Source organism: Pituophis catenifer, unplaced genomic scaffold (genome assembly GCF_029215685.1).
Source record: "Pituophis catenifer annectens isolate HBS135680 unplaced genomic scaffold, rPitCat1.0.hap2 SCAF_8, whole genome shotgun sequence".
NCBI classification, from domain to species: Eukaryota; Metazoa; Chordata; class Lepidosauria; order Squamata; family Colubridae; genus Pituophis; species Pituophis catenifer.
In genome coordinates this window covers 81,840,849-81,856,047 of record NW_027256888.1, presented here as the reverse complement: position 1 = coordinate 81,856,047, position 15,199 = coordinate 81,840,849, and the positions used below count along the sequence as shown (strand labels likewise).

Here is a 15,199-nt window from a genome sequence, read left to right as displayed (position 1 = left end):
CAACCACAATTCAGCCCAATTGTTTTAAGTGTGACATTAGTTGTGAGTTTTGCCCCATTTTACGACCTTTCTTGCCACCGTTGTTAAGCGAATCACCGCAGTCACACGGGTCGTTCAATGAATCTGGCCTCCCCGTTGACTTTGCTTGTCAGAAGGTCGCCAAACGGTGAATCCCATGACCCCGGGGACACTGCGACTGTCATAAATACAAGTCAGTTGTCAAGCGTCCGAATTTTGATCACGTAACTGTCAACGGTCACTAAATGAACCGTTGTAAGTCGAGGACTACCTGTAATTGTGACTGGGCCTGTGTGCCACCCTTGAAAAGAGGAGAAAGCAATTGAAGAAGGAACGACCGGATGATTGAAGTCAGAAGGAGGGGGAAATGTTTGACTCAGTTCCCCCATCAGGTTGTTTTAATCACAGGAAACAGTCTTGCACTTAAACAGTTCTGAACGCCGGGGAAGATGACACACAGGTAAACATCCCTCGGTGTGATCTCACTGCTATTATGCTGGGGGGGCGTGACGTTGAAATTTCTGACAACAAAGCTCTCGATTAATCAGAAGAGAGCCGGAAGGGACCTTGGAGGTCATCTAGCCCAACCTTCTGCTCAAGCAGGAGACCCAGTGGTGGGATTCAGCCAGTTCGCACCTATTCGGGAGGACCAGTTGTTAACTTTCTAAGTTCGGAGAACCGGTTGTTGGAAGAAAACTTATTTTGTTTTTTTTTCCACTTTGCAGGGCTAATCCTGTAAGGAAGGCAGGAAGGAAACATTCTGCTGCTGTTTCTAGCCTAATCTTTATTGCCCTGCTTACAGAAACTGCCTCTCCGGTTAACCCTTATTACATTGTAACAGTAAGGTGAAGTGCCCATCGACCTGAGTGATGTTGAGTTGGCCAGCTGGCCAGCGCACACATTCGTGCTGGAGCTGAGCTAGGGCAACGCTCGTGTGCCCGCCAATATGGCTCCCCTCTTCTTTGTGGCAGCCCCTCAAATACGTTAATGCTGCTGTCATGATTAGAAGGAGGACACTGGGTGTTCACCAACACTCAAGGATCTGAGAAGACAAAACTGTTTCGGGGATCAAAGACCTGGGGAATTCTGGGAGTTGATGTCCACCAGTCTTAAGGTTGGACATCCTTGTTCTACATCGTGTTTCTTAAATCTTGGCAATTTTAAGATGTTTCAATCTGAACTCCCAAAATTCTCTAGCCAGAATATAGGGATTGAAACTCCTAGAATTCCCCAGACAACATGCTGGCTGGGGAATTCTGAGAATTAATGTCCACCAGTCTTAAAGTTGCCAAGATGGGATACCCCCTCCCCTTCTGAATAGATACAGATTAACAGAGTTGGAAGGGACCTTGGAGGTCATCTAGTCCAACCCCCACCCAAGCAGGAGACCCTACACCATTTCTGACAGAAGGCAGTCCAGTCTCTTCTTGAAGGCCTCCAGAAGCTCCCACAACTTCTTGAAGGCAACTTCAGTTCCATTGGGTTGATTGTTCTCACTGTCAGGAAATTTTTCCTTATTTCCAGGTTGAATCTCTCTTCGATCCATTTCCATCCATTATTCCTTGTCTGGCCTTCGGGTGCTTTGGAAAAATAGCTTGACATAGAACATAGAGAATGTCAGAGGTGGAAGAGATCTTTGAGGTCTTCTAGTCCAGCCCTCTGCTCAAGCAGGAGATCCTGTTTTGTTTTGTTTGTTTTGTTTTGTTTATTGGATTTATATACCGCCCTACTCCCGAAGGACTCAGGGCGGTGAACAGCCACAAAATAAAACACATAAATACAAAAGTTTAAAAGCAAAATAAAACCGAATTAAACAATTTGGCCCAAGACAGATTTAAAACACCCCAGTAATTTAAAACAGATTAAAATTTACGTTATAAAAGAAAAAGGGGAAAAGATTAGGCCAGGCCAGCTTGATGGAATAAAAAGATCTTGAGAGCGCGACGGAAGGTGCCTCTCTCTCTCCTTCCTTCCTCCCTCCCTCTCCTTCCTTCCTTCCTCTTGCTCTCTCCTTCCTTCCTTCCTTTTGCTCTTCCCTTCCTCCCTCTCCTTCCTTCCTTCCTCTTGCTCTCTCCTTCCTTCCTTCCTCTCTCTCTTCCTTTCTTCCTTCCTTCCTCTTGCTCTCCTTCCTTCCTCCCTCACTCTCCTTCCTTCCTTCCTCTTGCTCTCTCCTTCCTTCCTTCCTTTTGCTCTTCCCTTCCTCCCTCTCCTTCCTTCCTTCCTCTTGCTCTCTCCTTCCTTCCTTCCTCTCTCTCTTCCTTCCTTCCTTCCTTCCTCTTGCTCTCCTTCCTTCCTCCCTCACTCTCCTTCCTTCCTTCCTCTTGCTTTCTCCTTCTTTCCTCCCTCTCTTCCTTCCTTCTTCTTCTTTTTCTTTCCCTCTTCCTTCTCCTTTCTTCTTCCTTCCCCTCTTTCCTTCCCTTCCTTGCTCTCTTCCCATCTTCCCATCTTTTTCTTTTTCTTTGTCTTTCCTCTTTCCCTTTCTCCTTCCCTGTCCCTTCTTGCATGCTCAAATGCGAAAGGGGAAACAGTTTTCCTTTTGTTTTGTTTTTAGTTTGTTTGGATAGCCGTCTGCCAGCGAAAATGGAGTGCGGTGGGCTGCACGTGCCCCCCCTCCAAGCTCCGTTTTCACTGGCAGAGGCACCGTGGGCCAGTCCTGTGCTGTTTCCAGGCCAGCCCTGCGGGCCAGATCTAAACACCCTGTGGGCCGGATTTGGCCCACGGGCCTTGAGTTTAAGACCCCTGCTGTAGATTAATACTGCTTTATAAGGCCTTGGTTAGAGCACACTTGGAATATTATGCCCAGTTTTGGATGCCACGATGTAAAGAAGATATTGAGACTCTAGAAAGTGTGCAGAGAAGACAAGAAGCAACGGATGGAAACTCATCCAGGAGAGAAGCAACCTGGAATTAAGGAGAAACTCCCTAACAGTGAGGACAATTAACCCGTGGAACAGCCTGCCACCAGAAATCGTGGGTGTCCCAACACTGGAGGTTTGTAAGAAGAGACTGGACAGCTACTTATGTGGAATGGTATAGGGCACTGAGGGCTAACCTTTTCCAGACCCAGTGCTCAAAGTGTGTGTGCAAATGTGCGTGTGGCCGAATCCCAAAAATGCAATGCATGCACGGGCCCTGTACATGCCCCCCCTGCTCACGCATGCCCCCCGCTTCCCCCGTACATGTGAGCATGGCACCCCGCACGCCCCCCCCCGCGCATGTGCGGCTGAGACCCGAAGACCAGCTGGCTAGCGGGAAGCGCGTGCTCATGCGCAGCAGAGCTGAACTGGGGTGACAGCTCATGTGCCATCATAGAGGGCACTGCATGCCACCTCTGGCACGTGTGCCATAGATTCGCCATCGTGGGGATAGGGTCTCCTGCTTAAGCAGGGGGGTGGACTAGATGACCTCCAAGCTCCCTTCCAGCTCTATTCTGAATTTGAATTCGATTCGCCACGTGGAATAATTAGCCATGCGGGGTAGCTCCTGGGACGTAGATATCTGGGCCACCCACCCAGGCCCACGGGGGCTGCAACTTCTGCCACCCTGTCAGGATGGAGGGGGTGCCAGTGGGCTCAGCTCCCAAGGTGGCAGCCAGCCAAGCCCTCTAGCAAGGTGTTGTGGCTCCGTTAGCTGAGCCTGTCTCATCGGCAGGAGAGGACTCCAAGAGTGAAGGGGAGGAGTTGGCAAGGCCTCCCTCTCCAGGACCCTCCTCTCTGGCAATGCCTTCGGTGTCCGCCGAAGGGCAAGAGATAGGGCCGGGGCCAAGCACGCCCACGCAGCCACAGGTGGACAGTAATGAGGGAGATGAGTCTTGGCTGGATCCTCGGCAGCGTTGCAGAGATAAGCGAGCGCAACAGAAGAAAAGGCGTGCCCGAGATTAAGCTGAGTCACTGGACCACATCCCAGAGGGTATAAAAAGGGGTGAGGTGGCCATTCAGACTCTGTGACGGACAAAACTAACTACTATCAAGTCACATTGCATCTTTGGAAACAACATTATCAGCCTTGGATTTATTTTACGAACTGGACAATTCTTGACTGTAGGTATTTTGTTTATTGAGTAAAGTTCTTGGCAAGCAGCTACTGGGTTGCTGCCAAGCGTCTTATCGGAAGAATTGGTTGTCTGCCAGTTTATTTAACCCCCGGCTGTCTGTTTGTGTGCGTGTGTGAGACGGGGACAGAACACAAGGGACACCAGCGAGTGACCATGAAACTAGTAATGTCCATGAGGTCTGAAGAATCAAAGAAGGCTCAACCCTTCCCCTAAAAGTCCTGGGGTGGCTGTGCTTTAATGGGGTGACAGGTCTTTGCTCACCCAAGAAAGGGAACACTCTGTGCATGTACAGGAGCTTGCTTCTCCGGTGGGACTCCCCACACAGCAGAGCCGGAAGGCAGCTATTCCCTCTTCCCGGATCCCTTCCTGAGCTTCAAGGCAGTGAGAGGTCCCATCCAGGGGTGGGCTGCAGGGGGTTTGCAAGGGTTCGGGAGAACCTTAGTTAAGATTCTGTGCAGTTCGGAAAACCCACAAATCCCGCTCCTGGCTGGCCCCGCCCACCCCTCCCCTCCCCTCCCCGGAGTCCCCACGCGACCCATTTTGGATGCAGGTAAGTGCAGGGCATGTGCAGAGGCTTGGGGAGGGCAAAAACCAAGTTTTGGAGGCCTTCTGGGCCTGTCTCTGGCCTCCAGAGGGCATCCGGAGCCTGGGGAGGCAGTTTTCGTCCTCTCCGAGGCTCAAGGAAAGCCTCCGGAGCCCGGGGAGGGCAAAAAGCGTCCTTCCCTCCCACCATGGTGCAGGAGGCTGACTAGGCCACGCCCACCATGGCCACGCCCACCCAGCAACTGGGCAGAGAACCCCTTGCTAAAATTTTTGAAGCCCATCCCTGCTCCCATCCCTCCTCCCAGCCCATCTATCCCGCCCCCTGCCCCCCTCGGGCACGACGCATGGCACTCTGCCGTCCCCGTCCCCCCCCCCCAAATCCCTGGATTTGGCTGCACTTCAGCCAGGCGTTGTACATGAAAGGAAATTTGTTTATTGTAAAAATAAACATGGTTTTCTTTTTTTTTTCTCTTAACACATTCCATTGGTTTTGTTTTACAAAGAAAGAGATTTGCATTAGAAAAAAAAATAATAGTGAAATCCCCCCCCCCCCACACCATCACAATTTTCATAGCAAAAATGTTCATTAAAGCCAAGGTTGGTTGTTTTCATTTTTCGTTTTTTTTGTTTTTAAACTCCAGAGCAACAATTGGGATCATTCACAAGAAGCCATAAATCATGCTTGTTGTTGTTGTTGTTATTTTTATACATGTTCCTTTTTTTTTTGTTTTTACACATCCTGCTTTTAACATGAGGAAATGTAATCATGGCATTTCTTTTTATTATTATTATTATTTTTTAAAAAATGGCCCTTCCGTCTCAGGAGGTTCATTAAAGTGCTTATGAAAGAGAAAGATTCAGTTGATTCAAAATTAGAGCGCTTCCAAGGTGATCCTGTATAAAACGTAGGCAGTTATTCACACACACACACACAAAACCACTCTCACACTCACACACACACCTCTTTAACTAAAGCTAAATACAAAAAAATAAATTACATTTTTTTTTCTTTGATTCTTGTCAAAGAAAACTCGGTCCGTCCGCCTTAGTCGCTGTCTCGGAGCTGTCCACAGGTCATGGTGCTGAAATACGTTTAAAAGCTGTAACAGTTGGAAAACAGGCCATACATCACTATGGAGGCCCACCATAGATGAATAGACATGGAGTTTGAACGGTGGCTGAATCCCAACAGTCTTTTCCTTCCTTCCTTCCTTCCTTCCTTCCTTCCTTCCTTCCTTCCTTCCTTCCTTCCTTCCTTCCTTCCTTCCTTCCTTCCTTCCTTGGAAGTTGCCCTCTCGTCTGCTTCCCATAGCCAGTCAACCAGCTGGACGGATTATCCTCGTGCCCATCCATGCTCATTTCCTTTCCCATGTTGCCCGTCGCGGACAGGTGGCTCCTCTGCCCTGAGCATTCCTGCAAAGTGCTTCAAAAGAATTGTCACTCCCCACCCCCAGGCAGCAGCATGTGCCCCCCCCTCTCCAATCCCCAGAGCGGGGTGGGCAGGGGCCATGCCGTTTAGAGGGTCCCGAAGGAAAGTCCCATGGTGTAAAACCCAAGTCCTTTGAGCTTCTCTTCTGCCCGCGCTTTCTGCTTCAAGTGGACTTTACTGTGCCTTTTCTTTTCGTCACTCCGGGCGAAGCGCCGTCCGCAGTCATCGCAGGAGAAGGGCTTTTCCCCCGTGTGGGTCCTGATGTGGGTCGTCAGGTGGTCGCTGCGGCTAAAGTTCCTCAGGCAGATCCGGCACTGGAAGGGCTTGTGGCCCGTGTGAATGCGCAGGTGCCTGTTGAGTTCATCCGATCTGGCAAAGCTCCTGACACAGTTTTCAACCGGGCAGGCAAAGGCCTTCTCGTGAGGTTTGGGACAAAAACATTTCGAAGAACATTTCCCACGTCGGGTTTTCTTCTTGGGCCCTGCTAGGCTGCCGGGGGTCCTGTTAAGTCCCAAACTGTTGGCCGAAGAACTCGGGAGATGAGCTAGAAAGTCTGTCATTGGGGCCGATGACGAGGCGGGGTGGTGGCCGGGCAGCTTGATACCGTTGGGGTTCACCAAGGAGGTGAGGACTTCTGGGTGGGGCACAGGAGCTTCGAACTCTTGGCTGAACGGAGGGGAAAGTTTAGGGGCCTTGGTATCTACAAAGTCGGTGGGGAGTGGACCTTGGCTTAGGAAGGCCTCGGCATTGCAACCGAAATCCAAGGGAGGCCCATAAGAGCCGGAATGTTCCGAGAGAGAGTTGAGTTCTGACTGGCAGCTGACCGTCAACGCGTTCTCCGTCTTGGAGACCATATGGGGAAACAGGGTTTGGCTTGCCTCCACGGGGTGGAAGGTCTCCGAAGGGGGGCACTCGGCCGGCAGATAATGATGAGGCTGGTTGAGGGGCTCCCAATGGGAGCAGGACGATTTGAACTTCTCCGCGGTGGGGGAGATGGAGGACAGCTTAAGGTCCTGCTTGGAATCCAGAAGCTTCTCGTGAAAGAGACAGTGGGAAGAAGGACGAGCTTCCGGAGAAGCTTGGAACTGCGGGAGGCTCTCCGGACTGGAGAACGAAGAATAGGCTTGCTCGGGTAAAGAAGGCTGGACGGAGATGTTGAGTTCCGGTTGGCAGGTAGAGTAGAGGTCCAGATGGTTCTGCAGAGCTTCCGGGATGGTGTAGCTGGCCTCGGGTGGCCGCGGTTGACCTTCTGGAGCAGAGAAAGGGGAAAGCCCTAGGATCCCCGACATCAAGTTGAAGAGGGATTCTTGATCCTGGCATTGTTCGGTCTTGATAAAAAGGCTGCCGGAGTAACTGACTGGTGGAGACGCCTCCCCGGAAAGGAAGTAGTAATCCACTGGTTCAGAGTTCATGGTCGCTCCCATCAAGTCACCTGGAAAAAAAATCAGCAAGGGGAGAAGGTGAGTGTCAAAGAAACTCCTCAGGTTGCTAGACGTAGGTAGTATGATTTTTTTTCTGCAGCACAGTGTCAAGGGAACCACCGGGGTTATTAAGTGAATGGCAGTCGGTAAGTGAATCCAGTGTCCGTAGGGATGAGCCAATTTCATCTACTGGTTAAGGAAGCTTAGAAACTGGGAAACTGGGAGTTCTAGTCTTGCCTTAGGCATGAAAGCCAACTGGGTGACTTTGATCCAATCACCAGGAGATGGTGAGTTCTAGTCCCGCCTTAGGCATGAAAGTCAACTGGGTGACTTTGGGACAATGACCAGGAGACGGTGAGTTCTAGTCCCATTTTAGGCATGAAAGCCAACTAGGTGACTTTGGGCCAATCACCAGGAGACAGTGAGTTCTAGTCCTGCCTTAAAAGGTGCCCCATTTTGCGACCTTCTAACCAGCAAAGTCAAGGGGGGGAAAACCAGATTCGCTTAACGACGACGTTACGAGTTTAACAACTGCACGGATTCGCTTAACCAACGTGGCAAGAAAAGTCGTAAAATGGGGGAAAAAACCCTCACTTAACAAATTTGTCACTTACGACCATAAACGTTAGGCTTAATTGTGATCAGAAGTCGAGGACTACCTATACAAAATGAACTTCTGTGCCTTGGAACATAAATAACAGGGAGAATGTTGTTAGTGCTAACCTAGATTTCTCTCTAGAGCACCATTTCTCAAGCTTGGGAACTTTTAAGATGTGTGGACTACAACTCCCAGAATCCCCCAGGCAGCATTACGCTCTAACTAATATAGAGTTTGCACCATCCTGCATGGTTGAGACTTACAGTTTCTCAACTCTGAAACCTGTAAGATGCGTAGACTTCAACTCCCAGAATTCCCCAGCCAGCATGTGCTGGCTGGGGAATTCTGGGAGTTGAAGTCCACGCATTTTAAAGAAGCCAAGGTTAAGAAATATTGCTGAATAGAGATTTTCCTAGGATAAGTCAGCCATAAATTAACAATAATTTAGCTACAATGAAGCTGATGGGTTTTCTTCATTTGAGCTGGTTTTGCAGCTGAATCCAAGGAGTTGGGATAGACTCTTTAAAAATATTTGAACATAACAGTGGAATTTTCCTTCTTTTATCATCCCGACAATCCTGACGATCCCTGGGGATCCTCAAGTCGAGTCACAAAATGGCTCAAAGTTATTGTCAAGTCAAACTGAGGGTTTTGTATCGCAGGCAACCACATCAGTGAGAGTCACAAGTTTAACTGAGCTTGGAGCTCATAACTTACTCTCAAATTTCACTCTGATCATAGAGCCAGCTTGGTTTAGCTGTTGAGGCACCAGGCTAGAAAGTGGGAGGCCGTGAGTTCTAGTCCTGCCTTAGGCATGAAAGCCAACTGGGTGACTTTGGGCCAATGACCAGGAGATGGTGAGTTCTAGTCCCGCTTTAGGCATGAAAGCCAACTAGGTGACTTTCGGCCAGTTCCCCACTCTCTGCCCAAATCCACCTCACAGGGTTGTTGTTGACATGAGGAAAATAGGAGGAGGAAGGAGTATTAGCTACATTCACCATTTAGAGTTATTTGTAAAAATAATAAAGGCAGGATGCAAATACATCAACAAGTAAACTTCCCACTCATAGACTAGAAATAGACCACTTTGAAGAGCCATTTTTTTTTTAAAAAAAAATCCTTCAGCCTGCGAACGAAATCATGACGATTAGGGAGAGATGGCCCTTCTCCAAGCCATCCATCTTTCCCGATCCCCAACGAAACCCTTGAAAATGGAAGTGATGGGGGAGGGGCGAGGAGGCCAATGTGTCTCCCTTGCTTGCAAGTTTGGGAAAAGCGACGTGCCCAGAATCTCACGTATTTACAGCATGGGTTGAGCTAGATGACATCTTGGGAGCCCTCCTGATTTGACTCAAAGGGCCTTTGTTGATGCAAACATCCAACTCCAAGCCCACCCACCCATCTTCAGGTGACCTTGGCAGGAGGAGGTCACCGAGTCACCTCTTCCAAGCTACCCCTTTCCAAAGAATTCAGGGACGATTGGAATCATCTAACCCGAATAGGAACAGGTGAAAAATATGACTTTAGCTTAGGGGATTCCAGCGCTGAATCCTTCCTTATACCTGAGTCTTCAAAAGGTGGCCACACAAAATATAGGGGACCAAGAAACACCACCATCCTGGGTCTGGCCAAGCTTCCCCATTCGTGGCTGCTCGGGAAAAAAAAAAAGGTGGCAGAAATTCCTGCCATTTTGAGATGGGCATCACTCAAACGCATCCCTCAGAAGCTCCAAAGGAGGTTTAGTAAGGAAACGAGGGGAGGGGGGAATCTCTCCCTTGCAGAGTTCCCCAATCTCTACCATTGCATCACACACACACCCAGCTTCCTGCCCTTCAGTCCCCTCCCCCAAAGGCCAAAAGGTACCCCAACCCTCCCATGGCCTAGAGAGAGAGACAACTAAGTAGAGGGGATTCAGAGCCTCATCTTGGAGCTTCCCAAAGGGGGTCATCTACAAGAGCTTGCAAGCCTGCCCTTCTCCTCCTCCTCCTCCTCCTCCTCTTCCCTCCTTACCTGCGAAATAATCGGGGGCTTCTTCCCTGGGGGGCTGGCTCAGGAGAGGCGGCAGCTGCTCTCCTTGCTGGTGGAAATGTCCGTCTTCGGCTCTCGGGGTTTCCTGGCGGGAGAAATCCATGAGGTTCAACATGTCCCGATGGAGGAAGAAGAAGAGGAGGAAGAGGAGGAGGAGGAGGAAGGCAAGGGGGGTGGAACCGAGCCCCCTCCGCTGCAGAGCTCCAGCCCCTGGAGGGCTAAAGAGGGCGACTTCCAGGGGCGCACGTGGCCAAATGGGGAACCTCGCGGTCCCCACCGGCCCGGCCGATTCACCTGCCCGCCGGCCTCACCTGGGCTGGCCGGGCTCCGCAGGTGCTTGGCTGCCTCCTGTTGTTTGTAAGCAAAGAGCCCAGGAGCTGCAGAATGCCTTTTTATATCTGCCTCGGATCTTCCGTTGCAACCCGGCGCTTCCATTTCTGGAGTTCCCACAGCCGGGCTGGCTGTGACGTAAATGCCCATATATGGACTCAGGATGCAGGTTAGGGAGACCCAATAAGGAAATCTCTCCTGGTGACGTTGCTCTCTCCTCCTTCCCCCCCAACCTCTCTCTCTCTCTCCTCCCCGGCAGCAATTTTGGCACCTCTCTTTACCATCTCACCTTTCCCCCACCCCCTTTTTTTTTTCTTTCCAACGATAATGAATTTTTCTCAGTTTTTTTTTTTAAAAATATAAACAGAAACCCTGGGAAATCGCTGAAGCATCAGGAAGTGGCGGGATGGAGGAGCGTCTCTCTCTCTCTCCACCCCCCCCCCCGCCCCCTTGCCAGAAATCTGGGGGAAGCCAGCTGCAACCCACATACATTCCCACCCCCACCCCCTGCACTGAGCTTCTGCACTGCTGCAAAGGAAGGGCAGATTTGGGGGGGGGCAAAGCTCTCTCACACATGCACCGCACCTCCACGGGAGCCCCCTGCTCCGCTGGTGGTTTCTGGGATCTGGGTGCCCCCCTGGGAAAAAAGGTGGCATTTAGGTCAGTGGGACAGGAAGGTTTTGAATAATGAAAAGGGGGGGGAGAGATGGGTTGGAAGGAGGAGGAAAAGTGGACCATGTCGCTCTTCTTCAAGGCAGGTGAGTCATCAGGTGTTTGAATGGAGGCCTGGCACACTTTTGTGCTACGTGGGGAGGAGGCGATTGGGGAGGGGGGTAGTCCTCAACTTACAACAATTCATTTAGTGACCGTTCCAAGTTACAACGGCCCTGAAAAGGGCGACTTAGGGCCGTTTTTCACACTTATGGCCTTTGTAGCCTCCCCCATGATCGTGCGATCAAAATTCGGATGCTTGGCAACAGGTTCATACTTGTGACCGTCGCTGTGTTCCGAAGACAGCCTTGGAAGGCTTGAAGGACCCAGGTTAGCCACTGATCGTCCAGGTGGAATCCCATCCCTTACGATTGGTTGGAACAGAGAAAACATGATGGCATGTATTCAGTGAGCCACTAAATACAAAGACCAGAGAACTTCTGGAGAAGTTCTGATGGGGAGAAAGAAAGAAAGAAAGAAAGAAAGAAAGAAAGAAAGAAAGAAAGAAAGAAAGAAAGAAAGAAAGAGAAAGGAAAGAAAGAAAGAGAAAGAAAGAAAGGGAAGAAAGAAAGAAAGAGAAAGGAAAGAAAGAAAGAGAAAGAAAGAAAGGGAAGGAAGGAAGAAAGAAAGGAAGGAAGGAAAGAAAAAGAAAGAAAAAAGAAAGGAAGGAAGGAAGGAAGGAAGGAAAAGAAGAAAGAAAGAAGAAAGAAAGAAAGAAAAAGGAAAGAAAGAGAAAGGAAAAGAAAGGAAAGGAAAGGAAAGGAAAGGAAGGAAGGAAGGAAGGAAGGAAGGAAGGAAGGAAGGAAGGAAGATCAGCACCAGGTGGATGGACTCAGTTACTGTACAACAGTGATGTGGGCATCCTTGGAAGATCTGAAGGACCATGTTAGGGACAGATCATTTTGGAGAACATCTTATCTATGTAGACATTTTTTAAAAAATTTGATTTGAGTCAACTTTACTTGATGGCACATAGTCAATCAATCGGTCAGTCAATGCAAAGAACTCTGCAGAAGGCTCTGATGTTGGGAAAGGAAGAAGAAGAGGGCGACAAATTGGATGGACTGAGCTGGAGTAGTTGATGGGGGCATCCTTGGTGATCTGTCCCCAACTCGGAGAAGGTCTATCTTCGTAGCCATTAAGAGTTGACCTGACTGGATGGCACATAACCAATCAGTCAGTCAATGCGAAGACACAGCTCTCTGGAAAAGGCTCTCATGCTGAGAAAGAAGGAAAGAAAGAGAAGAAGGGGACAACCAGCAGGAAGGACGATGGACTCATTTACAGTGGAGGGGAACTGAAGCGTTAGTGGCAGCTCACCATGGAGAGAAACTCATGTAGTTGCTAGGAGTTGAAAACAACTTGATGGCACCTTACCAACCAATCAACCAATCAATCAACCAACCAATCAATCAATCAATCAACCAACCAATCAATCAATCAATCAATCAATCAATCAATCAACCAACCAACCAACCAATCAACCAATCAACCAACCAATCAACCAATCAATCAATCAATCAACCAATCAATCAACCAATCAACCAATCAACCAATCAACCAACCAATCAATCAATCAATCAATCAACCAATCAATCAATCAATCAATCAACCAACCAATCTGTAAGCCCCTGGGCAAAAGCCCAATCCTTATATTTTGCAAGAATGAAGTCAAGATCTTGACTGAGCTTTGAAAGCTGATGAGGAAAAACAACAGAGGGTGAATTTCGCCTCCTTGCGAGAACTCTCCAAGGTGCTGAAATCGCATTTTTCTGCCCATCTCGAGTCTAGACACAGCAACGTGGAGAATCCTCAACTTACATCATTTAGTGACGTTCGATCGGGGCTGAAAAAAGTGAGTTATGACCATTTTTCACACTTCTGACCGCTGGAACAACCCCACGATCATGTGATCAAAATTCAACTGACTCATATTTTGACGGTTGCGGTGTCACTTGATCCCCTTTGACGACCGTCTGGCAAGCCAAGTCCATGGAGAAGCCAGATTCACTTAACAACCGTGTTCCTAACTTAATGACTGCCGTGATTTACTTAACAACCGTGGCAAGGAAGGTCGTAACAGGGGGCGAAATTCACTTAACAAATGTCTAAGAGCTGTGGTGGCGCAGTGGTTAGAATGCAGTACTGCAGGCTAATTCTGCTGACTGCCAGGAGTTCCATCCTGACCGTCTCAAGGTTGACTCAGCCTTCCATCCTTCCGAGGTCGGTAAAATGAGGACCCAGATTGCTGGGGGCAAAAGGCTGACTCTGTAAACTGCTTAGAGAGGGCTGTAAAAGCACTATGAAGCGGTATATAAGTCTAAGGGCTATTGCTATTGCTCACTTAGCACCAGTATGTTTTGGTTCAATGGTGGCCATAAGTCAAGGACTGTCTGTATTGAGCTGACAATATCCAACCTTGTACCCTATCTTGTCTGGCCTCAGAATGGCCAGTAGCTGGACATCAGGAAAGGATCCAGGAAGACACGGCCAGGGGCTTCCTTACTACTACTGAGACATCAATATGGACCAGTTGATCTTATTTCCTGGTGATGGGGTGGAATGTGGTCTGGATTCCCAGGAGGGAGGGGCTGAATTCCAGAGGAGGAAGAGGCAGCGAAGTTTAGAGAGTTTGGTTGGGAGAAAGAGAATTCAGCCTCCTTAGCGATTCTCCGAAGATATCTTTAGTCTTACAAGCAGTTGCTTGAGTTTTTGGCATGATTGGTGTCTCTAGGTGAAGAGCAATGAAGGGAACTGCTCAGGGGTACAGCTAGTCCTCGACGTACGACCACAACGGAGCCCAACGTTGCCGTTGTTAAATGAGACATTTGTTCCGTGAGTTTTGCACCCGTGTTACGACATTTCTTGTGACAATTGTTAAGTGAATCGGGCCTCCCCGTTGACTTTGCTTGTCAGAAGGTCGCCAAACACGAGTCAGTAGCCAATCGTCTGAATATAAAGGTCGTAAGTGTGAAAAACGGTCATAAGTCCCTTTTTTCAGGGCCGTTGTAACTTCGAATGATCCCTAAGTGAACTGTTGTAAGTCGAGGACTGCCTGTTTCATTTAGAGACCGTTCAAAGTTACAACGGCACTGGAAAAAGTGACTTACGACCGTTTTTCACACTTACGACTGTTGTAACATCCCCATGGTCCAATGCTCAAAATTCAGACGCTCGGCAACTGACTCACATTTATGACGTTCGCTGGGTCACGTGATCCCCTTTTGCGACCTCCTGATCAGCAACCTCAACGGGGAAGCCCGATTCGCTTAACAACCGGTTGCTCTTTTAACAACTGCGGCGACTCCCTTAACCACTCTGGCAAGGAAGGTCGTAAAATGGAGGCAAAGCTCACTTAAAGACGGTCTCGCCGAGCAGCAGAAACCTTGGGGCCCCTTGCGGTCGTAAGACGAGGACTAGCCCTAACTCATTTGTGCTGCCGTTTGAAGGGATGCTGAAGAGAACAGCAAAGCAGCTTTGCATTACGCAGCAAAAAAACGCTTTAATTAGTTTAGGAAAAGGAGAAAAAAAGTTAATTCAGGTTTACACCTCCCCTCCCCTCCCTCTCTCCTTGTGCTATTTACACCCAGAATGCACCAGATCTCATCCAATCAGGAACTCCGAGGAACACCGGGTGGTTTTGTTGGCTTCCTGTTTCCCCTCCCCTCCCCTCCCCTCCCCTCCCTCCCTCCTTCCTTCTCGCTTTTCTGACTGTGGGCTTGGGAAGGTTGCCTTGCACTCCGCAGGGAAAGTCTTGAGACGGGGAAGGGTGCAGCCTGCCTGCCTGCCTGCCTCGCCCTCCCGATCCGCAGGGAAGCCGTTGCATAATGTGTGCATGGGCTCCTCCTCGGCTCAGTCACTGGAAAAGGGGCCAGTGGGCACCAGGAATGAGGAAGCCACTCTTGAAAGGGTTTTATCTATCTACCTACCTATCTATCCTGCCAATCTATCTATATATCTATGTATTTATCTATATCTATCTCCATCTGTCTAACTGTATCTACCTGTCTCTCTCTGTCTCTGTCTCTTTGTATGTATGTATGTAATCTGTGTATCTATCTACTTGT

General features: G+C 49.2%; 1 protein-coding gene across 1 annotated transcript; it reads right to left on the bottom strand.

Annotated features, from left to right (window-relative positions):
- Positions 1 to 6,130: 6,130 nt before the first annotated feature.
- EGR4 (early growth response 4) lies at positions 6,131 to 10,206 on the bottom strand. Its single transcript, XM_070949022.1, has 2 exons — positions 10,074 to 10,206; positions 6,131 to 7,476 (listed from the first exon to the last, which is right to left on the bottom strand). The coding sequence occupies exons 1-2, from the start codon at positions 10,204 to 10,206 to the stop codon at positions 6,131 to 6,133; spliced, it is 1,479 nt and encodes a 492-aa protein (XP_070805123.1).
- Between the last annotated feature and the right edge of the window lie 4,993 nt (positions 10,207 to 15,199).